At 36.8% G+C, this 26,022-nt stretch overlaps 1 protein-coding gene across 2 annotated transcripts in view; it reads right to left on the reverse strand.

The window, feature by feature from the left end:
* Window positions 1-1,439: 1,439 nt before the first annotated feature.
* lancl2 (LanC lantibiotic synthetase component C-like 2 (bacterial)) overlaps window positions 1,440-26,022 on the reverse strand; it is a 51,114-nt gene continuing 26,531 nt past the window's right edge. For both annotated transcript variants that reach the window (XM_066683260.1, XM_066683261.1), the window contains exons 7-10: window positions 23,095-23,277; window positions 20,929-21,105; window positions 14,965-15,037; window positions 1,440-2,211 (exon numbers count right to left, since the gene is read on the reverse strand). In XM_066683260.1, coding sequence (XP_066539357.1) covers window positions 2,135-2,211; window positions 14,965-15,037; window positions 20,929-21,105; window positions 23,095-23,277 — 510 coding nt within the window. In that variant the 3' untranslated portion in view covers window positions 1,440-2,134. The remainder of the gene's footprint in view (window positions 2,212-14,964; window positions 15,038-20,928; window positions 21,106-23,094; window positions 23,278-26,022) is intronic.

Genomic DNA, 26,022 nt, shown 5'->3' on the forward strand with positions numbered 1-26,022 from the left:
TCAGCAAAAATCCATACTGATCTCAGACCCTCCCTGTTTCTTTATTTCAGGAATGACCATTTCAAATTTTCGTTTGACTTTAAAATCAATGCTTGTGATTGTAATCTAATACTTTTTAAAATTTAGGTAAAGTTGTGGGTGTTGCTGTTTCTGCTTCATAGGTGGGTAATGGGTATTTTTTTCAGTTTCGGATGTATTAAGATAGAACAGACTGCTAATGTTTTACCAAATGGCTTGAGTTACAAATGAGTTTCTGTGGTAAATTGAACAGTGCATGAAAACTTAGAGACAAGTTAAACTTCAACCACGAACAAGGTACATTCAGCTTCTTACTCAAACGTACCATCCCAATTTACACTAGATGTTGGAATGTTTTTGTGAGGGTTTAATGGCATTCAACCTTGAGGCCAGGTACTTTGTTGGATGATTAGTTCTGGATCCCAAATGCTGCTCATTTTATTGCACTTTATTTGTGCATGTTGAACTAAGTCTCATATGCAGCTGCTCCAGGTCCCATTTGTTTCAGGCTTTTCTATGGAAAAATATAATCTGTGTGTGAACATCTGTGTGTGAACATCTGTGTCCACAACGGGAGCGCTGTAAAATATCTGAATTCAACCATTATAAGGGGTGTCTACAAACTGTCATAAGCCCAGTTCGGATGGGATTAGTTTTAGGTGGGGAGCTGGCGTAATGTGATTTTATCAGCGTACATCAGTAATGTTTTTGATGGATTCAAACTGGATAAGAAATCTTGAGGAAAATAAATAAGACATGAAAGTGGCTACACAATTCAAGTACCACACAGTGGATCATACACAGCATAGCTACTTAAATATTGACTCTCATTGCTTTTCTGAGAACAGCCCACCACCTGAAATATCCATCTCTCATTGACCTTATCTTCTAGTCCTTCATAACAGATAATGGGTGAGCAAGTGGTACAAACTTTACCAATCGTTCACACAGTTATTTTAACTGATATTAACCGTTTAATTGTAGCTGAATGATTAGGAAACCCAATCATATCACGTATGGAGGATATTGTGAAAAACCCACTGAGTGATCCTGTAGGTTGTTTTGTGGATTTGAATGTGGTGCTTAACCTCATACTTCTACTGTGTATTTCGTCACTGAACACCAACTCCAGCTCCTCTGTTCTCGAGAAAACCCACACAAAAGTTCCTTTTACCGTGTGATATGATGGAATATTCCCCCACGTCTATGTGCATGGGGTTAAAATAAACAGGGATTATTTTTAATGCTTTTTTTAATGCGTTTTACAGTAGGTAAAAGGATTAGAATCGTTTCTGAAATGCGAGTGCACACTCGTCAATTTGGACAAGCTTAAGACCACAGATTTACCCTCTGTCCAAGTTAAAACTAATCCTGTCTGAATAGGGCTGTATAGTGCACTTTAAATGTGGGTGATGTGATTTATTTCTACTCAGATATGTTTCAGTTCAAAGAAGCCCAATTTATTGCAACATTCAAAACAACAGTCTGCCTGAGTGACCAATTTTTACTGGAAAATTGTTTTTCTTCTCAATCTCTTAAGACGACATGTTCAAACATCAACTGCACTGACACACATTCAAACTCAACACTCATAGGAACACCCACGCAATTTTGGGTGCATCAGTGATGTTAATAGTCTAATTAGATCTGTACAGTGGCACGTTTCAGCCATCCCCATGCAATGACACGACAAAGACAGGTGTGAACACAGGAAAAGCCCTTTCACACGAGCGATAAAGTCAGAGGCGAACATGAGGCGATCGAGGCACTGCTATAGAATCCAAACACAAGCATGCAGAGGCAAGGATCCATTTTAAATTGAAGACCATCCCTTTTTAGAAAAAAGAATGCGACAAATGGGAATAAATGGGACATTTTTACAAAGACTACACACAACTCATCCTTTCACACGTTTTAAAAAAATAGCACAGCGAGGGCAAAACGTCCAAGTGACAGAGACAGGCCGCGTGTTTAAGTTAAAGGCTGAAGGTCGGGATATTCTTTTTTTTTTCCTTCACATTTTTGCGTGTGTGTGCCCTGGGATATCGGCGTTTTCACCGTCTCAGCTCTCTTCTGATAACTAGGGCATAAAAGTCAGTGCTTTCCAAGGTCCAGGTTAAAGTTCAAAGGCAGGAAATCTGGAAGCCTGAGGCTGAGCCAGGTCTGAGAGAAAGTGTATCGCTCCAGCCATTCCTACAGAGAGAGGAGAGACAGAGAGACAGACACTAATGTCTTAGCATGCCTGAAAAAAGGAAAAAGGTACATTTGTGTCATTATCTTGGACTGAATCAAACAATCTCAATCAGGGTCCAGGAGTACTCGGCTCATTGCACCGCGGTCACGCCATCTGCACTTCGCGAAAACGCAGTCACGCCATCTACACTAGGATTTCTTGTGCGCTTCTACATCACAGTTTACGGTAGAACGTGTGCGAGCGAGAGGGGGGACTCGCAGAAAAGCGCAGATATTGAAAATTCATAAGAAATTAATTTAAAACATAATTCAATACAGTTAATATTAAAAACCTTAAACACCTGATTTTAAACACCTGATTGGCTAAAATATTAAACACCTGATTGGCTAAAATATTAAACACCTGATTGGCTAAAAGAACGGTTTGTTACCAGAAAATCTCACTGTTGTATTGAAAAACATGTCCTCAGGTACACAGGGTATAACATTTATGTGCATTTACTGTAAGAATTAGAAGTAATAGGCTTGAAAAAAACTTCAAAAAACCCTATGGATATTAAATTCCATAAAATGGTTAAATCAAACTGTTACCAGACCACTCCACTGCATTCTTGAAGAGCATGTTCTCAGGTACTCATGGTATAATTTTCATACATTTTTACTGTAGGAATATGAAGTAATATTATTTGATGATGTTTAATTTACATATATGGACAATTTTGAGTTCTATTAAAGGGTTAAATCAAACTGTTACCAAACCACTCCCAGCAGCCTTGAAGAACATGTTCTAGAGTACCCAGAGAATAATTGTCGTACATTTTTACTGTAGGAATTTGGAGTAATATCATTTCAAACTCATAAATATGCTGTTTAATTTACAAATATTGCAGAATTTTGAGAGCTATTAAAGGGTTAAATCAAACTGTTACCAGACCACTCCACTGCAGTCTTGAAGAGCATGTTCTCAGGTACCCAGAGAATAATTTTCATACATTTTTACTGTAGGAATTTGGAGTAATATTATTTCAAATCTCATAAAAAATGATGCTTAATTTACATATGTGGCCAATTCTGAGTGCTATTAAAGGGTTAAATCAAACTGTTACCAAACCATTCCACTGCAGTTTTGAAGAGCATGTTCTCAGGTACCCAGAGAATAATTTTTATACATTTTTACTGTAGGAATTTGGAGAAATATCATTTCAAACTTATAAATATGCTGTTTAATTTACAAATATTGCAAAATTTTGAGAGCTATTAAAGGGTTAAATCAAATTGTTACCAAACAACTTCACTGAAGCCTTGAAGAACATGTTCCAAGGTACCCAGAGAATAATTGTCGTGCATTTTTACTGTAGGAATTTGGAGTAATAGCATTACAAACTTCAAAAGAATTTCGTTTAATTTGCATATAAGGCAAAATTGTGAGTCCTATTAAAGAGTTAAATCAAATTGTTACCAAACCATTCCACTGCAGCCTTAAAGATTATGTTCTCAGGTACTCAGAGAATAAGTTTTATACATTTTTACTGTAGGAATTTGGAGTTAGAGCATTTCAAATTTCAGTAAAAATTGTTAAATTTGCAAATATTGCAAAATTCTGAGAGCTATTAATGGGTTAAATCAAACTGTTACCAAACCACTCCACTGCAGCCTTAAAGAATATGTTCTCGGGTACTCAGAGAATAATTTTTATACATTTGTACTGTAGGAATTTGGAGTAATATCATTTCAAACTTATAAATATGCTGTTTAATTTACAAATATTGCAGAATTTTGAGAGCTATTAAAGGTCTAAATCAAATTGTTACCGAATCACTTCACTGAAGCCTTGAAGAACATGTCCCAAGGTACCCAGAGAATAATTGTCGTACATTTTTACTGTAGGAATTTGGAGTAATAGCATTACAAACTTCATAAGAATTTTGTTTAATTTGCATATAAGGCAAAATTGTGAGTCCTATTAAAGGGTTAAATCAAACTGTTACCAAACCACTCCACTGCAGCCTTGAAGAACATGTTCTAGAGTACCCAGACTATAATGTTCATACATTTTTACTGTAAGAATGTGGAGTAATAGCATTACAAACTTCATAAGAATAAAAACACAATTCCATAAATTGCAGAATTCTGAAGGCCATAAAATGGTTAAATCAAACTGTTACCAGACCACTCCACTGCAGCCTTGAACAACATTTTCTAGAGTACCCAGGGTACAAATTTCATACATTTTTACTGTAGGAATTTGGAGTAATATTATTTCAAATCTCATAAAAAGTGATGTTGAATTTACATATATGGCAAATTTTGAGTGCTACTAAAGGGTTAAATCAAACTGTTACCAGACCACTCCACTGCAGTCTTGAAGAGCATGTTCTCAGGTACTCAGGGTATAATTGTCATACATTTTTACTGTAGGAATTTGGAGTAATAGCATTACAAACTTCATAAGAATAACAACACAATTCCACAAATTGCAGAATGCTGAAGGCCATAAATTGGTTAAATCAAACTGTTACCAGACCACTCCACTGCAGTCTTGAAGAGCATGTTCTCAGGTACCCAGAGAATAATTTTCATACAATTTTACTGTAGGAATTTGGAGAAATATCATTTTAAACTTATAAATATGCTGTTTAATTTACAAATATTGCAAAATTGTGAGAGCTATTAAAGGGTTAAATCAAATTGTTACCAAATCACTTCACTGAAGCCTTGAAGAACATGTTCCAAGGTACCTAGAGAATAATTTTTATACATTTTTACTGTAAGAATTTGGAGTAAGAGCATTTCACATTTCAGTAAAAATTTTTTAATTTGCCAATATTGCAAAATTGTGAGCGCTATTAAACGGTTAAATCAAACTGTTACCAGACCACTCCACTGCAGTCTTGAAGAGCATGTTCTCAGGTACCCAGAGAATACTTTTCATACATTTTTACTGTAGGAATTTGGAGTAATATTATTTCAAATCTCATAAAAATGATGCTTAATTTACATATGTGGCCAATTCTGAGTGCTATTAAAGGGTTAAATCAAACTGTTACCAAACCATTCCACTGCAGTCTTGAAGAGCATGTTCTCAGGTACCCAGAGAATAATTTTTATACATTTTTACTGTAGGAATTTGGAGAAATATCATTTCAAACTTATAAATATGCTGTTTAATTTACAAATATTGCAAAATTGTGAGAGCTATTAAAGGGTTAAATCAAATTGTTACCAAACAACTTCACTGAAGCCTTGAAGAACATGTTCCAAGGTACCCAGAGAATAATTGTCGTACATTTTTACTGTAGGAATTTGGAGTAATAGCATTACAAACTTCATAAGAATTTTGTTTAATTTGCATATAAGGCAAAATTGTGAGTCCTATTAAAGGGTTAAATCAAACTGTTACCAAACCACTCCACTGCAGCCTTGAAGAACATGTTCTAGAGTACCCAGACTATAATGTTCATACATTTTTACTGTAAGAATGTGGAGTAATAGCATTACAAACTTCATAAGAATAAAAACACAATTCCATAAATTGCAGAATTCTGAAGGCCATAAAATGGTTAAATCAAACTGTTACCAGACCACTCCACTGCAGCCTTGAACAACATTTTCTAGAGTACCCAGGGTACAAATTTCATACATTTTTACTGTAGGAATTTGGAGTAATATTATTTCAAATCTCATAAAAAGTGATGTTGAATTTACATATATGGCAAATTTTGAGTGCTACTAAAGGGTTAAATCAAACTGTTACCAGACCACTCCACTGCAGCCTTGAAGAATATGTTCTCAGGTACTCAGAGAATAATTTTTATACATTTTTACTGTAGGAATTTGGAGTAATATCATTTCAAACTTATAAATATGCTGTTTAATTTACAAATATTGCAAAATTGTGAGAGCTATTAAAGGGTTAAATCAAACTGTTACCAAATCACTTCACTGAAGCCTTGAAGAACATGTCCCAAGGTACCCAGAGAATAATTGTCGTGCATTTTTACTGTAGGAATTTGGAGTAATAGCATTTCAAATCTCATAAAAATGATGTTTAATTTACATATATGGCAAAATTGTGAGTCTTATTAAATGGTTAAATCAAACTGTTACCAAACCACTCCATGACAGCCTTGAAGAACATGTTCTAGAGTACCCAGGGTACAATCGTCATAGATTTTTACTGTAAGAATTTGGAGTAATAGCATTGCAAATTCAGTAAAACTTTTTAATTTGCACATATTGCAATATTGTGAATGCTATTAAAGGGTTAAATCGAACTGTTACCAGACTACTCCACTGCAGCCTTGAAGAACATGTTCTAGAGTACCCAGATTATACTTTTCATACATATTTACAGTAGGAATTTGGAGTAATATTATTTTAATTCTCATAAAAAAATGATGTTTGATTTACATGCATAGCATTTTTGAGTGCTATTAAAGCGTTAAATCATACTGTTACCAGACTATTCCAATGCAGCCTTGAAGAACATGTTCTAGAGTACCCAGAGAATAATTTTTACTGTAGGAATTTGGAGTAATAGCATTGCAAAATTCACTAAAATATTATGTTTAATTTGCACATATTGCAAAATTGAGTGCTAATAATGGGTTAAATCAAAATGTTACCAGATAATTTACAAGAAACTGTCCACTGCAGTCTTGAAGTACATATTTTCAGTTTCCCTGGGTATAATTCTCATAACTTTTTACTCTAGGAATTTGGAGGAATAGTATGGTAAAATTCAGAAAAAATTATAATTTAATTTTATGAATCTCGTAATGTTTAAGACCGTAAAAAGTTTATAGTACTAGGTACTAATTACCAGGGATATGTACTGCATTTACAAAGAACATGGTCTCAGGTAAGTATGTTTTTTTGTTTTTTTGTGTGTTCGGAATAGTAATATTTAAAATTTCCCTAAAAATTATGGTTAGATACAATTGCAGTGTTACCAGGGAGCCAAGTGCAGTCTTTAAAACCTTTTTTCTTAGGTACAATGTGCATACGATTTCATTATCGTTTAGTTTTGGTATTGTGGGTAAAAGCAGTTAATGATTATCTCCTGCTAGTAATTCATATTTCCTGAAAATGACAGTTATAATAGAATTTTAAAAATGTTTAAAAATGTTAAATTCAAAAAATGCTAGAGATCATGTCTGTAGTCTTGAAAAGAGTTTTTAAAGTTTGAAAGTTATTGTCTTATTGTTGAATTTAACATTTTTAAACATTTTTAAAATTCTATCTAACTAAATTCTATCAATTGTATCTAACCATAATTTTTAGGGAAATTTTAAATATTACTATTAATTGACTCACAATTTTGCCATATATGTAAATTAAACATCATTTTTATGAGATTTGAAATGCTATTACTCCAAATTCCTACAGTAAAAATGCACGACAATTATTCTCTGGGTACCTTGGGACATGTTCTTCAAGGCTTCAGTGAAGTGATTTGGTAACAGTTTGATTTAACCCTTTAATAGCTCTCACAATTTTGCAATATTTGTAAATTAAACAGCATATTTATAAGTTTGAAATGATATTACTCCAAATTCCTACTGTAAAAATGTATAAAAAATTATTCTCTGAGTACCTGAGAACATATTCTTCAAGGCTGCACTGGAGTGGTCTGGTAACAGTTTGATTTAACCCTTTAGTAGCACTCAAAATTTGCCATATATGTAAATTCAACATCACTTTTTATGAGATTTGAAATAATATTACTCCAAATTCCTACAGTAAAAATGTATGAAATTTGTACCCTGGGTACTCTAGAAAATGTTGTTCAAGGCTGCAGTGGAGTGGTCTGGTAACAGTTTGATTTAACCATTTTATGGCCTTCAGAATTCTGCAATTTATGGAATTGTGTTTTTATTCTTATGAAGTTTGTAATGCTATTACTCCACATTCTTACAGTAAAAATGTATGAACATTATAGTCTGGGTACTCTAGAACATGTTCTTCAAGGCTGCAGTGGAGTGGTTTGGTAACAGTTTGATTTAACCCTTTAATAGGACTCACAATTTTGCCTTATATGCAAATTAAACAAAATTCTTATGAAGTTTGTAATGCTATTACTCCAAATTCCTACAGTAAAAATGTACGACAATTATTCTCTGGGTACCTTGGAACATGTTCTTCAAGGCTTCAGTGAAGTTGTTTGGTAACAATTTGATTTAACCCTTTAATAGCTCTCACAATTTTGCAATATTTGTAAATTAAACAGCATATTTATAAGTTTGAAATGATATTTCTCCAAATTCCTACAGTAAAAATGTATAAAAATTATTCTCTGGGTACCTGAGAACATGCTCTTCAAGACTGCAGTGGAATGGTTTGGTAACAGTTTGATTTAACCCTTTAATAGCACTCAGAATTGGCCACATATGTAAATTAAGCATCATTTTTATGAGATTTGAAATAATATTACTCCAAATTCCTACAGTAAAAATGTATGAAAATTATTCTCTGGGTACCTGAGAACATGCTCTTCAAGACTGCAGTGGAGTGGTCTGGTAACAGTTTGATTTAACCGTTTAATAGCGCTCACAATTTTGCAATATTGGCAAATTAAACAATTTTTACTGAAATGTGAAATGCTCTTACTCCAAATTCTTACAGTAAAAATGTATAAAAATTATTCTCTAGGTACCTTGGAACATGTTCTTCAAGGCTTCAGTGAAGTGATTTGGTAACAATTTGATTTAACCCTTTAATAGCTCTCACAATTTTGCAATATTTGTAAATTAAACAGCATATTTATAAGTTTAAAATGATATTTCTCCAAATTCCTACAGTAAAATTGTATGAAAATTATTCTCTGGGTACCTGAGAACATGCTCTTCAAGACTGCAGTGGAGTGGTCTGGTAACAGTTTGATTTAACCATTTTATGGCCTTCAGCATTCTGCAATTTGTGGAATTGTGTTGTTATTCTTATGAAGTTTGTAATGCTATTACTCCAAATTCCTACAGTAAAAATGTATGACAATTATACCCTGAGTACCTGAGAACATGCTCTTCAAGACTGCAGTGGAGTGGTCTGGTAACAGTTTGATTTAACCCTTTAGTAGCACTCAAAATTTGCCATATATGTAAATTCAACATCACTTTTTATGAGATTTGAAATAATATTACTCCAAATTCCTACAGTAAAAATGTATGAAATTTGTACCCTGGGTACTCTAGAAAATGTTGTTCAAGGCTGCAGTGGAGTGGTCTGGTAACAGTTTGATTTAACCATTTTATGGCCTTCAGAATTCTGCAATTTATGGTATTGTGTTTTTATTCTTATGAAGTTTGTAATGCTATTACTCCACATTCTTACAGTAAAAATGTATGAACATTATAGTCTGGGTACTCTAGAACATGTTCTTCAAGGCTGCAGTGGAGTGGTTTGGTAACAGTTTGATTTAACCCTTTAATAGGACTCACAATTTTGCCTTATATGCAAATTAAACAAAATTCTTATGAAGTTTGTAATGCTATTACTCCAAATTCCTACAGTAAAAATGTACGACAATTATTCTCTGGGTACCTTGGGACATGTTCTTCAAGGCTTCAGTAAAGTGATTTGGTAACAATTTGATTTAACCCTTTAATAGCTCTCAAAATTCTGCAATATTTGTAAATTAAACAGCATATTTATAAGTTTGAAATGATATTACTCCAAATTCCTACAGTACAAATGTATAAAAATTATTCTCTGAGTACCCGAGAACATATTCTTTAAGGCTGCAGTGGAGTGGTTTGGTAACAGTTTGATTTAACCCATTAATAGCTCTCAGAATTTTGCAATATTTGCAAATTTAACAATTTTTACTGAAATTTGAAATGCTCTAACTCCAAATTCCTACAGTAAAAATGTATAAAACTTATTCTCTGAGTACCTGAGAACATAATCTTTAAGGCTGCAGTGGAATGGTTTGGTAACAATTTGATTTAACTCTTTAATAGGACTCACAATTTTGCCTTATATGCAAATTAAACAAAATTCTTTTGAAGTTTGTAATGCTATTACTCCAAATTCCTACAGTAAAAATGCACGACAATTATTCTCTGGGTACCTTGGAACATGTTCTTCAAGGCTTCAGTGAAGTTGTTTGGTAACAATTTGATTTAACCCTTTAATAGCTCTCACAATTTTGCAATATTTGTAAATTAAACAGCATATTTATAAGTTTGAAATGATATTTCTCCAAATTCCTACAGTAAAAATGTATAAAAATTATTCTCTGGGTACCTGAGAACATGCTCTTCAAAACTGCAGTGGAATGGTTTGGTAACAGTTTGATTTAACCCTTTAATAGCACTCAGAATTGGCCACATATGTAAATTAAGCATCATTTTTTATGAGATTTGAAATAATATTACTCCAAATTCCTACAGTAAAAATGTATGAAAATTATTCTCTGGGTACCTGAGAACATGCTCTTCAAGACTGCAGTGGAGTGGTCTGGTAACAGTTTGATTTAACCATTTTATGGCCTTCAGCATTCTGCAATTTGTGGAATTGTGTTGTTATTCTTATGAAGTTTGTAATGCTATTACTCCAAATTCCTACAGTAGAAATTTATAAAAATTATTCTCTGGGTACCTGAGAACATGTCCTTCAAGGCTGCAGTGGAATGGTTTGGTAACAGTTTGATTTAACCCTTTAATAGCTCTCAAAATTCTGCAATATTTGTAAATTAAACAGCATATTTATGAGTTTGAAATGATATTACTCCAAATTCCTACGGTAAAAATGTACGACAATTATTCTCTGGGTACTCTAGAACATGTTCTTCAAGGCTGCTGGGAGTGGTTTGGTAACAGTTTGATTTAACCCTTTAATAGAACTCAAAATTGTCCATATATGTAAATTAAACATCATCAAATAATATTACTTCATATTCCTACAGTAAAAATGTATGAAAATTATACCATGAGTACCTGAGAACATGCTCTTCAAGAATGCAGTGGAGTGGTCTGGTAACAGTTTGATTTAACCATTTTATGGAATTTAATATCCATATGGTTTTTTGAAGTTTTTTTCAAGCCTATTACTTCTAATTCTTACAGTAAATGCACATAAATGTTATACCCTGTGTACCTGAGGACATGTTTTTCAATACAACAGTGAGATTTTCTGGTAACAAACCGTTCTTTTAGCCAATCAGGCCTGTTTTTAATATTAACTGTATTGAATTATGTTTTAAATTAATTTCTTATGAATTTTCAATATCTGCGCTTTTCTGCGAGTCCCCCCTCTCGCTCGCACACGTTCTACCGTAAACTGTGATGTAGAAGCGCACAAGAAATCCTAGTGTAGATGGCGTGACTGCGTTTTCGCGAAGTGCAGATGGCGTGACCGCGGTCTCATTGCAGTGTTTTCCTCACCTCAGCACCCCCACGACAACTCGCAGAATACATTTTTTAACTGATCAATCCTGCTCCTCCCACAAAAACATCCTTTTAGAGTGATTTTTTTAAAATCCCACTTTAAGGACTTCATTCATTAATTCATTTTGTTTATTTGGAATATTTTATTGAAATTGTCTAATTTTATTTTAAATCAGTGCGGACAAATGCAATGTTAGAAATAATGCCCAAGATGGCTTTCTTTGGATACAGCTTAGGTTTCCTGTCTGAGCAGGAAATAAGTGCAAATGTTCTAAACTTTGTAGTCTGTCACACCTTGTTCATTATTATAATAGAGGATATTATTATATAGTAATATAGAAATTAATGTGTATAGAAATAAAACAGAAAAAATTTTTAATTGAAATCACAATTAAATATCGTTGCTGTGAAGAAAAAAAAATCTCTCAATAGTAATTTTAAAGGAGACAGAAAAACTTTCAGTGGAAGTGAATGTAAAAAAATTATATTCCAAGTAATTTGTGCATTTCTACTGGTCCATTCATCGTGAATATTTTCACAAAATGTGAAGGACAGCTGCTGTGTTCAAATGATGTGGTACACAAAAATATCAACAAAAACGGAGATATGTTTTTAAAGCGATAGCAATCATTTACTGCCCAAATCATTCTGACATATCTGTGGTTGGAACATTAAGTTAGTTTGCAATCACATTCCATCTTAATTTGAAATACTCCTAAATAAGGGATCAGTGAAACAAACCACATGCAACAAATATAACGGTTTTGTAAAAAAGATCTAAATATTCACTGTAAATTACGTATTCCCACCTCTAGAGAAGGGTCATGGATATGATGCTCTTTGTCATGATGATGGTGAATGAGCACTGAGGGTGTGTTCTCTCTGGTGTTTGTGTGTGTGTGTGTGTGTGTGTGTGTGTGTGTTTGTGTATACTGAGGCTCACGCCTACCACTAGCCTTTCTGCATCTGGTGCGAGGTAGGCTCCACCAATCAGGGGCTATTGTTACAAAGACTCTGGTGCAGGAAAGGGTGTTACTATAGCAACAATAAGGTAAGGCTGCAGATGAATGGCTTTGGATGCCAACTCCTTGATCATGGCTGCTGGCATCCAGCCCAGAGCACACATGGAGGAATGATGCTACACTAGAGAAGACTGCAGGCACTCATGTGCAAAGTCAGCTTGACACCCAAAATAACCTCTTAACCTATTTAACTCGTTAGCGCATGTGCCTAGTTGCATTAAAAATGTTACATTTGTCAAAAATTCTTGTTCTAGTGTCTTCTAACACACAGCATAAACGTGGTCCGAAGTCTGCTTACATCAGAATAGGCTGAGGGGTGGGATGAGGGGTAGTATTAATCAATAATAGCATTTCTCATCAGCTCCACCAAGTCTGAAGCAATGCTAAATCAAAGCCCCTCCCACTGTTACCATGTTTCATTTGGAATTGTGACATTACTGAAGGACATTTACAATGCTTTTAATTCTGTTGTCATTTGGAAATGGACATAATTCTTACTGTGTATATATATATTTTACTTTATTATAATCAATGCTCCTTGTCTGCTGGGGAATTGTTCCACAATCCCCCATAGATATCAAAACCTACTGATGCTCAAGTCCCTTATATAAAAAGATGTAATTGTTGCAAATAACCCAATCCCCTCCAGCAAGCTTTTATATCATCTCTATGATACAGAATGTAGATGCAAATAGCTGATATATTGTTTAATTATTGTTTAGGACAGTGGTGGCCAAAGTTTTTTCTGCGGTGCTCCTTTATTTTTTTATTGATTTATTTACGTATTATTATTATTATTATTATTTTGAAGATAAGAATAATTTTTGAGCCCTCACTAAGGGCATACCCAGAAATTGTCTGTTGGGTGGGCATTGGCAAAAGTGGGTTTTCAGAATTCTTTGTTGATGGGTTGCTCACACTTTATGCATTGTGTGTTTTACCTACAACTCAGAGTCATAGAAATGTGCTCGGAACAGCCAGGATGAGCACGTGTCCACACATGTGAACTCGGATGCAGGGAAATCACTATGGCTGACTGAGTGAGCCTTGGTCCAGTTATCCCCCCTGCCCATCACTCTGATATACTGAGCTAGCAGTGCTCAAACATGTCTCGATTTTGCCTTGCTGCACCCCTGTGCAACAGTGCTGTGCCCCTACTTTGGAAAGCACTGGTTTAAAGAAAAATGATGAAACAAAGTCAATACTTGCTCAGTACAAATGCAAACAGCAGATGAATGAAAAGAGACATGAACAATGCTAAAACCACGTGCTGGACTGAGACTGAGAATCTGTGAAACGGTGGAAAGCTACAGAGGGCCAAATGTACATTACCAATCAAATGTTTGGGCACTCAGGGAGGGTTTCCTTTGTTTTCGGCCATTTTTCACATATTGTGAATGTACAGTACCATCCAATGTTTTCTCTGTTTTTTTTTTTTACATTATTTTCTATATTGTAAATGAATATGGAATATATTAAAACTATGAAGGAACACATATGGAATTATGTAGTAAACTAAAGTATTAAACAAACCAGAATATATTTTATATTTCAGATTCAAAATAGCCACCTTTTGCTTTGATGACAGCTTTGCACACTCTTAAAGTTCTTTCAGTCAGCTTCATGAGGTCCTCACCTGGAAAGGTTTTCAGTGAACAGCTATGACCTCGTCAAGTGTTAAATTGTGGAACTGCTTGCCTTCTTAATGTGTTTGAGACCAGAACTTGCATTGTTCTGAGGTAGGGCTGGTACACAGTTCTATACAGTGAATAGTCCTATTCCACCAATGACTAATGTGATGTTTCCAAATTTTTGACTGGTACTGTATAACTGCACATAAGCATCAGTTATGCATTAAAAAAAATCTTTATGTATGGTTCTGACAAAACCTCATTTTATTTGATGACTTTATTAAGGGCTGATACCCATGCTTTCAACATTTCTGCTCATTGTCCCTTCACTCAAATGTATATAGATCTATTCTTGAATCCACGTGGAACCTAAGGACTAAAGCAACCTTTTTGTTACTGAAGAAACTCAGCATGCAAACAGACAAAACTCTCAGAGATAGATCACAGAAACCGCTCTATGCCTTTTATACTCTTCTATATAATGACTAAATCTAATGATGTCTAATACAGAAAGAAGGTCATGATTCTTCAAGGATGGAAACATGGGTGAAATGCCTGTTATCTACTTCTTTGTAACTGGCCTTTGTTGAAGACTTGAGAATCCTCAGAAACAATAATGACTATTACAGTGATACTCTTTTATAGAGAGAGGAAAGGTCAGAAGATTATTTCAGAAAGATGAGTATAAAAGGACAGAAGTGAAAAAAACTATACCTTCAAAGAGGGAATATGGGCGGTCTGGAATACGGCAGCCATGTGTTCCATAGTCTAGACACCACTCAGCAAACTACAACATATAATCAGAAGCATATCTACATTAAAGCAAAACAAAAGTACACATTTTGGTTCATGCAATGCATGAAATCCATACATCTTATGGAAATGAGGTAGACACATACATGCTATGCCAAAACATATGTACACAGCCCTAAAATGAATGAATCCTGACTCTAGCTAGTTTAAGGTCAAACCATTGTGGACACAGGTATGCAATTTTGTGCACACTGCAGTGTTGTTTACAGAGCTATAAAACTCTTCAGCATGAGACTGAAACAGTGGAACTGTGTATAATAATGGTTTGTCCAAATACTAACTGGCTGTTACTGCAGTAAAGCATTTGTGAATGTTTACAGGATATAAAGTGCATTAAATCTGAGCAAATCATGTCAGTAGATACTTTCACACCCTGTAATCAACTTTCACAATTCTTGCTTAAAGGTTACATTCACCATAATTATATTTATTACACACACACTTTATATACACACACATATATATCACACGCACTTTTAATAAAGTTCTGAGTATGTTAGCTTTCCAGTCTGCATGCCTGAAACCTAATCTAATGTGTTTATGAAACCCCACTGTCTGTAAATTGTTAAGATTCAAATTATCTTAGTCTGTATGGTTAGATTTTTCTTTCTGCTCATGGCAGAAAAACAGCACTTTGGAGTTTTTTAGACAACAAAGAGCCCTCCAAATGCTGAAAAGAATGAACAGAGATGAGGATATTGCTCTATTCCTGCTCTATAAGTGGGTAATGTTGACTTTTGCAGTAAACATAGTAAGGAACTTACTATAAATTTGGAAGAGCGCAAACTACATTAAAGTATAATCACCGTCCAAGATGTAGAAAGGGGGGGGGGGGGGTCTGCATGACGGCAATCGGCTCCACCCAATTAAGGCTTATGTGGATGACATGAAGACGCTGATGACTACTGGGGAAGTTAAATAATAGTGTAAGATTGGCTAGGCTACTAGAAGTCTGTCAATTTTCAAGGAAATCTTGTGGAGGAAAATTTTTTGATGGAACGACAAAATGATCCCTACGGTACTGGAAGAGACCAGTGAAGAGTTTAAGTCAATGGTATAGTGCTGCACTACATGATATTGAGCAGGTCATGGGAATAAAAGCTGAACAGTTAATAGCACTGATAGTTCGTTTTTGCCAGGGAAGTTGAAATTGTGGTGTCTGCAGTTTGACTTACTGCCTCATATTGGGTAGCCCATTGACAGTTTATGATGTTTCAATCACAGAAATGGAGAGGATGGAAAGGGTTATGAACAAGGTCATAAGGAAATGGCTACGGGTGCCGCAGTGTTTAAGTAGCATGGAATGATATGGGAGAGGGATACTGGAGCTACCACTCAAATTTATTTGAGGATTTTAAATGTAAAATGTAGCCATTTAGTAGCCAACATAGATGTGCAGGTAGCGAGGAACTCATTAGAGCTAAGGGATGTGATTGGTCTTTAGTAAGGCTATAATCACCAGAGAGAAGGCAAATGATGATTAGTTTTATTCACGAGCAGGAAGAGGGAGCACTGTGCGCAACAGCAGTGGAACAACAGTGGAAGATTTCCTGGCAAGAGCTGTGGGCAATGGAGGCAAATCATATTAAGTTTTAGCTGGGAACAACTTACGACGTCCTTCTAACACAGTAAAATCTTGGACAGTGGCTAGGTGAAGACCCAAGTTGTACATTATGTACAGGGGTTGGCATGCTGAAGCATATTCAGCTTGTAAGGTTAGTTTGTCACAGGGTCAGTATACATGGAGACATGGGCGACATTTGAAACTTGTACCGGTGGGGCAAGACATCTCAGCCAACATCATTAACATAAAGTAATCTGCATATAATAAGACTGATAAAATGCACGACAGGCAAAACAAAAACCAGATCAGCTGTAGGTCTGTATTCGAGCCAGATGTAAATTTAAACCAAAAATTTGGGGTGGAGATTGGAGTTGCCAACCTCCAACCTATCTTGTGTATGATTATAAATGTCTTCTCACTCCCAGAGAAATCAACTCGTAGTGTCATTGCTTTGACAGGAAAAGCACAACCACATTGCCAGTGCAACTCTGCACATAAAGCTGGAGTTGCTGCGACAGTCACTGAGTGCATTCTTCTTTTTCTCATGGCCCAGACAAGAGTCATGTCTGGCAGATAATTTGACTCCCGCTGTAAAAGGTTACTGCAATAATGCAGGAACAGCGGAACCCATTATGGCTTCATTAGTTGGCCAGTTTGGCCATGCTGCAGTAATTATTAGAGCTCTAATAGGAAAGCATCCCACACCAGCAGTCTGTATGTCTCCAATCAAAACACAGAGTGTCCCTCGGCAGGGACAGAGGGTCAGTCTGGAGGCCGGCACTGTCCTAGACTGCAAAACAGATTTGTGAGCTTTGTCAGGAAGAGTAAAAAAGGAATATTCAAATGTAAGAAGGTTTAAGTGATAGTACAGTGTTGTATTAAAAGCTTTGCAGTATCTGTAGTGCATCATACATTACTAAACCTCCTCAGGTCACATCAGGCAAATTATTTCTACTACCTTTATAATTAACAATAAGAAAAAAATAAACCTTAAAACCCTACATTTAGTAAGAATGTAGCCCAGGAAATACTCCGAAGACCAGAAGAACTAAATCCAGAGGCAAAAATAGAGAAAAACTTAGCAAGAAATCTGTAAGATTTGAAGACATGAAGACAAAATAGAAGAAAACACTCGGCTGAAGGAAAGCATGGCCAAAGGAAAACGCAGAAAACGCATCCCTTTGTATGTCTGTTAGGTCTGTCTGTTTCTTTCTCTTCCCTTTGTTTACCCTTGCTTTGCCTGTTTGGTTGGTCTGTTTCTCTCTCTATTCCAGTTTATGCCAATATACTACCTTTTGTACTTTTGTTCTACTGTTTGGATTTCCTTTCTGTGCTCAGTTGGTCTGTTAATGTTTCTCTCTCTCTCTCTCTCTCTCTCTCTCTAGTCTGTTAGAACTTCGTTCTATCTCCCTAGTCTGTTGGTCTCTCAGTCTCAGTAACCCTGTGTAAGTGTCTGTCTCTCTGTATACCTGTCTAGTTCTCCCTGTCTTTGTCTAAGGTCCTCTGTTAAATTACTTGTATCAGGCTCTCTGTTCAGGTCTCATCCCTGTCTAGGTCTCTCTGTATTTGTCTCCCAGTCCAGGTCTGTCTGTATCCGTCTCTCAGTCTAGTTCTCTCTGTATTGGTCCTTCTGTCTAAGTATCCTGTCTAGTTTTCCAAGTATAATTATCTCTGTTGGTTTCCTTTGTGTCTCAGTTCAATGTCTTTGTGTCAAAGTTTGTTGTTATTGCATTTGCATCAGCCCCAGTCATTCAACCCAGTCCTGACAGCTGTTTTCACCTGTAGCCTATTAAAGCACATAAAGGATAAACTGACCTCTTCTCATTTTTATTTCTTTCAAAAAGCTTATTGCCCATAAATTTTATGTTCTCATAAACGTATAATTGTTTAAAACATTCAGTTTTAGGCCTAGTGATTTGTATTCTTTATAAGTTTTAGTAATTATTTTTGATCATTTTGTGTTAAGTATGCAAATTCCAAGTAAATAAAAATGCCTTATGGCCAGAACAGGGGCCACATGTTTCTGCGGTAAAAATCATAGGTGGTACTGGATCTTTTGTTTTGATAATGGGTGGTACTTGGTCTAAAAAGTTTGAGAACCACTGGTTTAGAGGATGGAAATGCACATTTAAAGGAAAACTCCTAAAGTTAAAGTTTTGATTGGATTTTTAACAAAATCAGCTAGGGATAAATACACCAGATAAGGCCATTAATGCAAATTAATTCAGTTTCCAAATAGACCTTTCTCATATAAATGTGCAAGCTCCAAATCTCAAACCCCAGAATTTATAAAGCATTTTCAAATTCAATACATGTTTGAAATTCCATTTTTTTCCAAGCTGAATTTTTCTAATTACAAAGGATATATTTTCCATTAAAGCTAAGGACAATTTCCTTTAAAGAAATTACCATCTTATTAGAACTTTTTCATTAAGATGTAATAGTATATGTATATAAACATGTAATATTACATAATCACTTATGAACGAATAAAACTGATATATATCAGAGCCTACCTGGAATCATTGGGCGCAAGGCGGGAATACACCCTGGAGTCCTTCACAGGGCAACATAGACACACACACACACATTCACTCACACCTGCGGACACTTTTGAGTCACCAATCCACCTACCAACGTGTGTTTTTGGACTGTGGGAGGAAACCGGAGCACCCGGAGGAAACCCACCAGGACATGGGCAGAACACACCAACTCCTCACTGACAGTCACCCGGAGCGGGAATCAAACCCACAACCTCCAGGTCCCTGGAGCTGTGTGACTGCGACACTACCTGCTGCACCACCGTGCCATCCGGTTTCCTCCCACAGTCCAAAAACACACGTTGCAGGTGGATTGGCGACTTGAAAGTGTCCGTAGGTGTGAGTGTGTGAGTGAATGTGTGTGGCGCTGTGTTGCCCTGTGAAGGACTGGTGTCCCCTCCAGGATGTATTCCCGCCTTGCGCCCGATGATTCCAGGTAGGCTCTGGACCCCCCGCGACCCTAAAATTGGACAGATAATGGATGGATGGATGGATGTAATCTTTGCTGAGGTTGTTTATATTATCAGCTTTGTTCTGATTAAAATAAACCCTGTTGTGATTGCTCTATTAGTGCAGTTCATTAGAAAAGGTGTGAACTGTTCTATTCAAACTGGTGTGCACCAAACAAGGAGACTGAGACCACCCAAGCAGCTTCATAAACAAATTCTGCTGCAGTTTAGTTATTATATACTTATACTTATGCATAAGTATTAACACAATACAAAGCAAAGACATCTAAACACAGGCCATAATGTCACAACATGCAAAACGAAACTGACTGCAAAAAAACAGTGCATTGAAAGAAATATCCCTGCGAAGCCCATGTAAGTGTGTGAAGCAATATGAACCTTTGTGAAGCTGTGTGAGGCAGTATGAAATAATTAGAAGCAGTGTAAGGCTGGGTAAATCTATGTGAGGCTGTGTGACATGGCTGAGATTGTGAAGAGGTAGTGACTGATCCCACAGCACGGTGAATGGCAGAAGAGCCATGAGGAATTCAATATGGAACCACAGGGGAGTGGCTTCCGTAGCACAATCCACTCAGAGATCTCAGCAGCAGTGGGCTGGCCAATCGATGTGTCATCAATATGCAAACAATACATGTGCAGACACACACACAATACTGTGTTGAACATGCCGAAAATTTTTCACCTGCTCAGTGGAACTTCTTCTGAAATTAAAGGTATTTTTGGTAGTTTGTCACTCTTCTACTGCAGCAATGGTCTCTACACGTCTTGAAAGGCTTAGACTAAATATTGGCTGGACTTTGGCATTCAGCCACTAGAACATTACTGAGGTCAGCATTGAAGTTGGGTGATTAGTTCTGGATCACAAAAGCCACTCTGACTCATCCTACAGGTATAAATTATGGCTCCATCTCCCCAGAGAACACAGATTCACTGTCTACAGCACAAAAATGGGTGGCTGGACACTGACACATGGCACTGGGCACTGTGACCTTAGACTCGTCTGTGTCCGACTTAGAGCATTCCATTTCATTACATGCATATAGAGATTATATAAGCTGTGTTTACCCCTCCCCCCCCTTCTCTTCTCATCATGATCGTATATGCGTGCACCTTAAAAAGCTAAAGTCAGTAATTACAACGGCAAATATCTGGGCACTGTACATTTAAAAGGCAGATAATTAAACACAAGCAAATAAACATTTATAAACTACACAACTTATAGTTTTCTAGAATTTACAAGAGAATGCTCACACACACACATAAACAGCTCTGTGTTTGTTCAGTTGTGTACCTTGCAGGCTCTATACAGATATTTCTGCTCCTGTGTGAGTTTGTAGAGGGAGAGAAAAGCATATCCATTGCCAGCTGTGCCGTGACAAATCCCATAGCCCTTCCTCAGTAGTCCTCTCTGCCAGATCACCTCCCCACATTCCACTGCATCCCTCAGGTACTTCTCATCCTTAAAAATCTGGCCACACACACACACACACACACACACACACACAGTGTGGTTAGGATTCAAGCAGTTATTTTAATTCATTGTTGTTTGGTTAACTTTAATATGTAATTATATTTCACATTTAGTTAATCACACCAATGAAGACACCTGCAATTCTCTCTCTCTCTCTCTCTCTCTCTCTCTCTCTCTCTCTCTCTCATAATCATCTCTTTCTATCTCCTGTAGTAATCAGCATATCTAATCTACAAATATCACACCCACTGGACCTCTGTGTCTGTGTTGTTATTTAAGTTGTGCATTGTGACTGAGAGTAGAATAGAACTACACTGTATACACGAATACAAAGGAACTACAATATGCTCTCAGAAGGAAAACGAAAAAGTCCTGTAAGTCTAGTTTTGTGTCCTAAAGGTACATTACATTCCTTTCTCCAGAGGGTGAGTTGAATATTTGTAATTTTTCATTATAGAAATGTGTAAAATAAAAGTAAGTAATTAAGTCCTAAAACGTGTGGATTTTTAATTTTCACATTTAAAATCATTATAGACATATAAATGTATAAAAACATTACAGTCATAAAATTGACATAACAATCATTATAGAATATGGTACAAACACACTTAAGTAAACTACACTTAACATTACAACCGCAGTTGTTGTGGTTTCCAAATCCCACTGTTACTGTAGAAACGTGTTTTGCAACATCAGCAGGTACCTTTTTTGTGGGGGGCTTTATAATGGAGTAGGGTAGGTACCAAGCAATGGAAAAGCACCATATGATACATGAGATCTGTAATTGAAATAGTAGGTTTCTGGATATGCTTGTTTTCTGATATTGCTAAATGGCACAGTAGTCAGCTTTAGCCCTCAATACTTCTGAATGGCAGCTCTAGAAAATGCTCAGATTCTGCCCGAAAATCAAAGAAAGCTTGTCATTGTGGGGGCTTGGAAAAATAACGTTACAAGTATGAGGTACAGAGGAAAGTGCTTAATAGAGATCCACCCGAGGGTCCACTTTGAATCTTCTCATATGCCTTTGGAGGGAAAAAAATTGATGTGAATGCTACGAGTGATGGCTGAAAGGCACACTGTCATTTGTCACAGCGGCAGAGTTAAACACATTACCGAGGAAATGTGTTTCCAAATATAACACATGCTCAGTTTCTCCCGCCAGCCTATTTCAGAGAGATAGAGAGAAAGAGCGAGAAAGCGCAAATGGACCATCTGTCCATGAGAAGTGGGAAGGTGTGATATGAAGAAATGCTAAGAAATCTTTTCATTGGAGCAGAGAAACGTTCGCTGATAGTACAGCTAATACAAACTGAACTCTTTAAAGAGCAGACACCATTTCTTGCAGCGATGTGTACATCACATCTGTGGGACAGTAGAGATGACCTCTGGTGACCGCAACTTTTATTCAGATTTCTCACACACAGGTCAAGGTCAAGTCTTTTTTGTTTGTTTGTTTATTTATATACTTTTTTAAAATATATCAGACTGTCAGTTGTGAGAGGAGCGCCTTAATATTTTGTGAAATATTTATTCCAATAATTATTTTTAGGTCCAACCACTAGATGTCAGTGTTGGTTGCTTTGTCCAGTTTGAAAGCATGAACTATAGTCAGAAACATCATGTGGAGAAAGGAGTGAGAGATTCTTCATGAGCTGGTGTGACCTTGTGCATGTGATTTGCAGGTCTAATAGAGCAGCTATGAGCAGGTAATATGCTTTATTTCATTACAGTCTGAACCCAGACAAGATCTGTGTTCATTAGTCATTCTGATTAGCTCCCTGCATTGATCAGTGAAATTCATCATTAAGATGCATTGCAAAGCCATCACTGCCAGATACTCTTCGAGTCAGAGATGGAGAGACAGAGAGACGCATGGGTTTTTAATTCCAGTGATAATTTAAAAATGATACACATAATACAGCCGTTCTCATTAAAGAAGTTGACATTATGTTGTGTGTGTTTGTTTATACTCTGTTTGTCATTTACCTTATGGGCCATGATGAGCATGTGCACCACACCTGGCGCTCCATGACACCAGTGCACAAGCCTGTCGGTCTCATTACTGAGGGAGGATGGGTAATTGCCTGAGCGGAACTTCTTGTGCCGTAGGTAATCCACACTTGGCCGAACCAACTCAGACAGAATATCAGGATTCACTTTGGCTGAGGGCTACAGAGAGAGAGAGAGAGAGAGATGGTGTAGCAATGATATCTGCCAATCCTAAGAACGAATGAGATGTCATTATAAGAGAAGCAGGATAAATCCATATACAATTTCCTATTTTTGACCTGTTGCTACCAGGCACAGTAGCAATTTCCAGAAATGTAGACTCCAGTTTTGCCAACAAAAATTGCTGGAAACTAAATTAAATGTGAATGCATAGTGAAATTGTTGCATTAAATGTTTTTCCCCCTTTTCCAGTAAAGGTACTATTTTGGAGGTTTTGTTCTGGCAGCAATAGAAAAAAGCCAGACACAATGGTTTTATTAACACTAAATTAAACAGTAAAAAAAGTAAATAATATTCTAGCATTATAATAAAGAAAGCACTTGGTCAGAGTCCAGACCCACTTGGAACTGGACTTGGGACTTATGACTCAAGAAGACTTAAGATCCCCCACAAGCCTTTGACATGAGCTATGTGCCCATGTCAACACTTCTCTTTACTCTAGTGGGGAACTGTGTAACATGGAATTGCCTATTTGACAATGGCCTTAAGATTTACTGGTCACTTACTCAATTACTTGTTTGCATCCCTGTCTATTTCAAACCGCTCTTCTGTACCACAGCTAAGTTGTTTTCGAGTATGAATTGTGGAGAAGCTCTGGAGAAAAAGATAATTTTCCAGACATTTTCTGTCCAATGCGTTCTCACAGACGGAAATGTTCCACATGCTTTAGGCCCGGGGTGAAGCCTGTACAGCATGTGCAGGAGATGCAGCAGGATTCTCTGAAAAATTTGCAGCTCTAGTCACACATGAGCTCACTCTGACTATAACTGGAGTTTATACCAGTGGATGCTAATGGATTCTAGTTACCGAGGAGCATGAATTGGTGTCAAACTCTGGAGATTATTGTACTTTACCTGGTGTGTCCAATTTTGTTCTTTATCGCCATATTATAATTATTCATTAAATCTGCCATGTGTGCATTTGCATATTATAATCAAACACAAGCTAAGATGTAAAATATCCTATGCCAATCCATTAAAGTTTCACATTGGGCCCACCCTGCTTTCTTCCTACTGGCAGCCACACAATTTCTATTGTTCCAATCCTACAGCTACACCCTAAGGTTGCTTTGGCTGTTTATGATCTGATCAGCAACCAGCTACCCTTAACTTCTACTTCATGCTCAGTACCACCAGTTCCATGTGATCTTTACATGCTACATCACCAACCACCACAACAGCACCTCTACAGTGCATTTCCCCAACTAGTCTGTGTTCTCCTTATCCACAACCACTGACTAGACCTTTCAGCTGTTTCTGAAAAATCCTTCACAGCTGCCCATAGTTTCCAGCCCATGCTAAACCCCTTAGCACCTGATTATGTCGCCATGTATACCTCCCCTGTGACAAACTAACCTTACAAGCTGATAGAATGTGCTTCAGTGTGCCAACCCCTGTACATAATCCTTCACCTACCCACTGTTTAAGGTTTTGTGGAGTTGGAAGGACATCATAAGTTGCTCCAAGCAAAAACTTAATATGACTTGCCTCCATCGCTAAGTGATCTTCCGCTTCTCTAGATTCTCCCAGTGAAGACATTGGCCTTGTTTTGCCAGTGACGCTGCTGTTGCACACCATGCATCTTCTTCCTGATTGCAAATAAATCTAGTCATCATTTGCTTTCCCTCTGGTGATGTGGCCTTACTGAACTCTTTCCACTAATCATCTGACCCAAGGCTCGCTCTTCCACATTGCACTTGGCCAATCACATCCGTTAGCTCTAATGAGCTCCTGACTACCCGCACTGCAACTCGTGGGTTCCATTTCCTTCCTGTTTTTGTGACTGGTGCTGCTGCTTTAACCACTGCATCCTTTGATCCTGACAAAATCATCTCGCAACTCACCTTTTGCACATTTAAATTCCTGAACTAAACTTGTGAGTGGTAGCTCCAGTACCCCTCTCCCATATCATACCTTTAGCCACTTCCTTATAGCCTTGTTCTTAACCCTTTCCATCCTCTCTACTTCTGTGATTGTAACATCATAAACTGTCAACAGCCATCGAATACAGGGCAGTAAGCCAAACTGCAGACACCACAATTTCAACTTCCCTGGCAGACATGATCTATCAATGCTATTAATAACCTTCACCAATTCAGCCTTTACTCCCACAGCTTGGTCGATATCATTTAGCACTGCACTATACCATCTACCTAAACTCTTCATTGGTCTCTCCAGTACTGTATGAATCATTTCTCCTTCCATCCAAAAATTTTCCTGTATAAGTTTTCCTTTGACAATCAACAGACTTCTAGACTTGCTCGGTTTAACTTTCAACCTAGCCAACCTTAGATTATCATTTAACTTCTCCAGCAACTGCTGTGTGCAAGGCACAGTAGTTGTCAGAGTCGTCATGTCTTCCATGTAAGCCCTGATTGGGGGAAGCCGAGTACCATCATGCAACCACTCCCCACCTACGACTCACTTAGAGGCCCTGATTACCAAATCTATCACCACTGTAAATGCTAATGGTGAAATCGTACATCCAGCAATTATACCTATTTCTAACCACTGCCATGATGTAACAAATTCCCCTTTACAAAAGCAAAACTGAATGTCCTCAGAATATGCTTTATGAAGCATAACCTTAGTAACCTTATCTGGCACCTGGAAACATTCAAAAGTTTTCCATATAAGTTTATGTGGCACTAAGCCAAATGCATTCGCTAAATCTAGGAAAATGAGA

This window comes from Hoplias malabaricus, chromosome 10, assembly GCF_029633855.1.
Source record: "Hoplias malabaricus isolate fHopMal1 chromosome 10, fHopMal1.hap1, whole genome shotgun sequence".
Classification (NCBI taxonomy): Eukaryota; Metazoa; Chordata; class Actinopteri; order Characiformes; family Erythrinidae; genus Hoplias; species Hoplias malabaricus.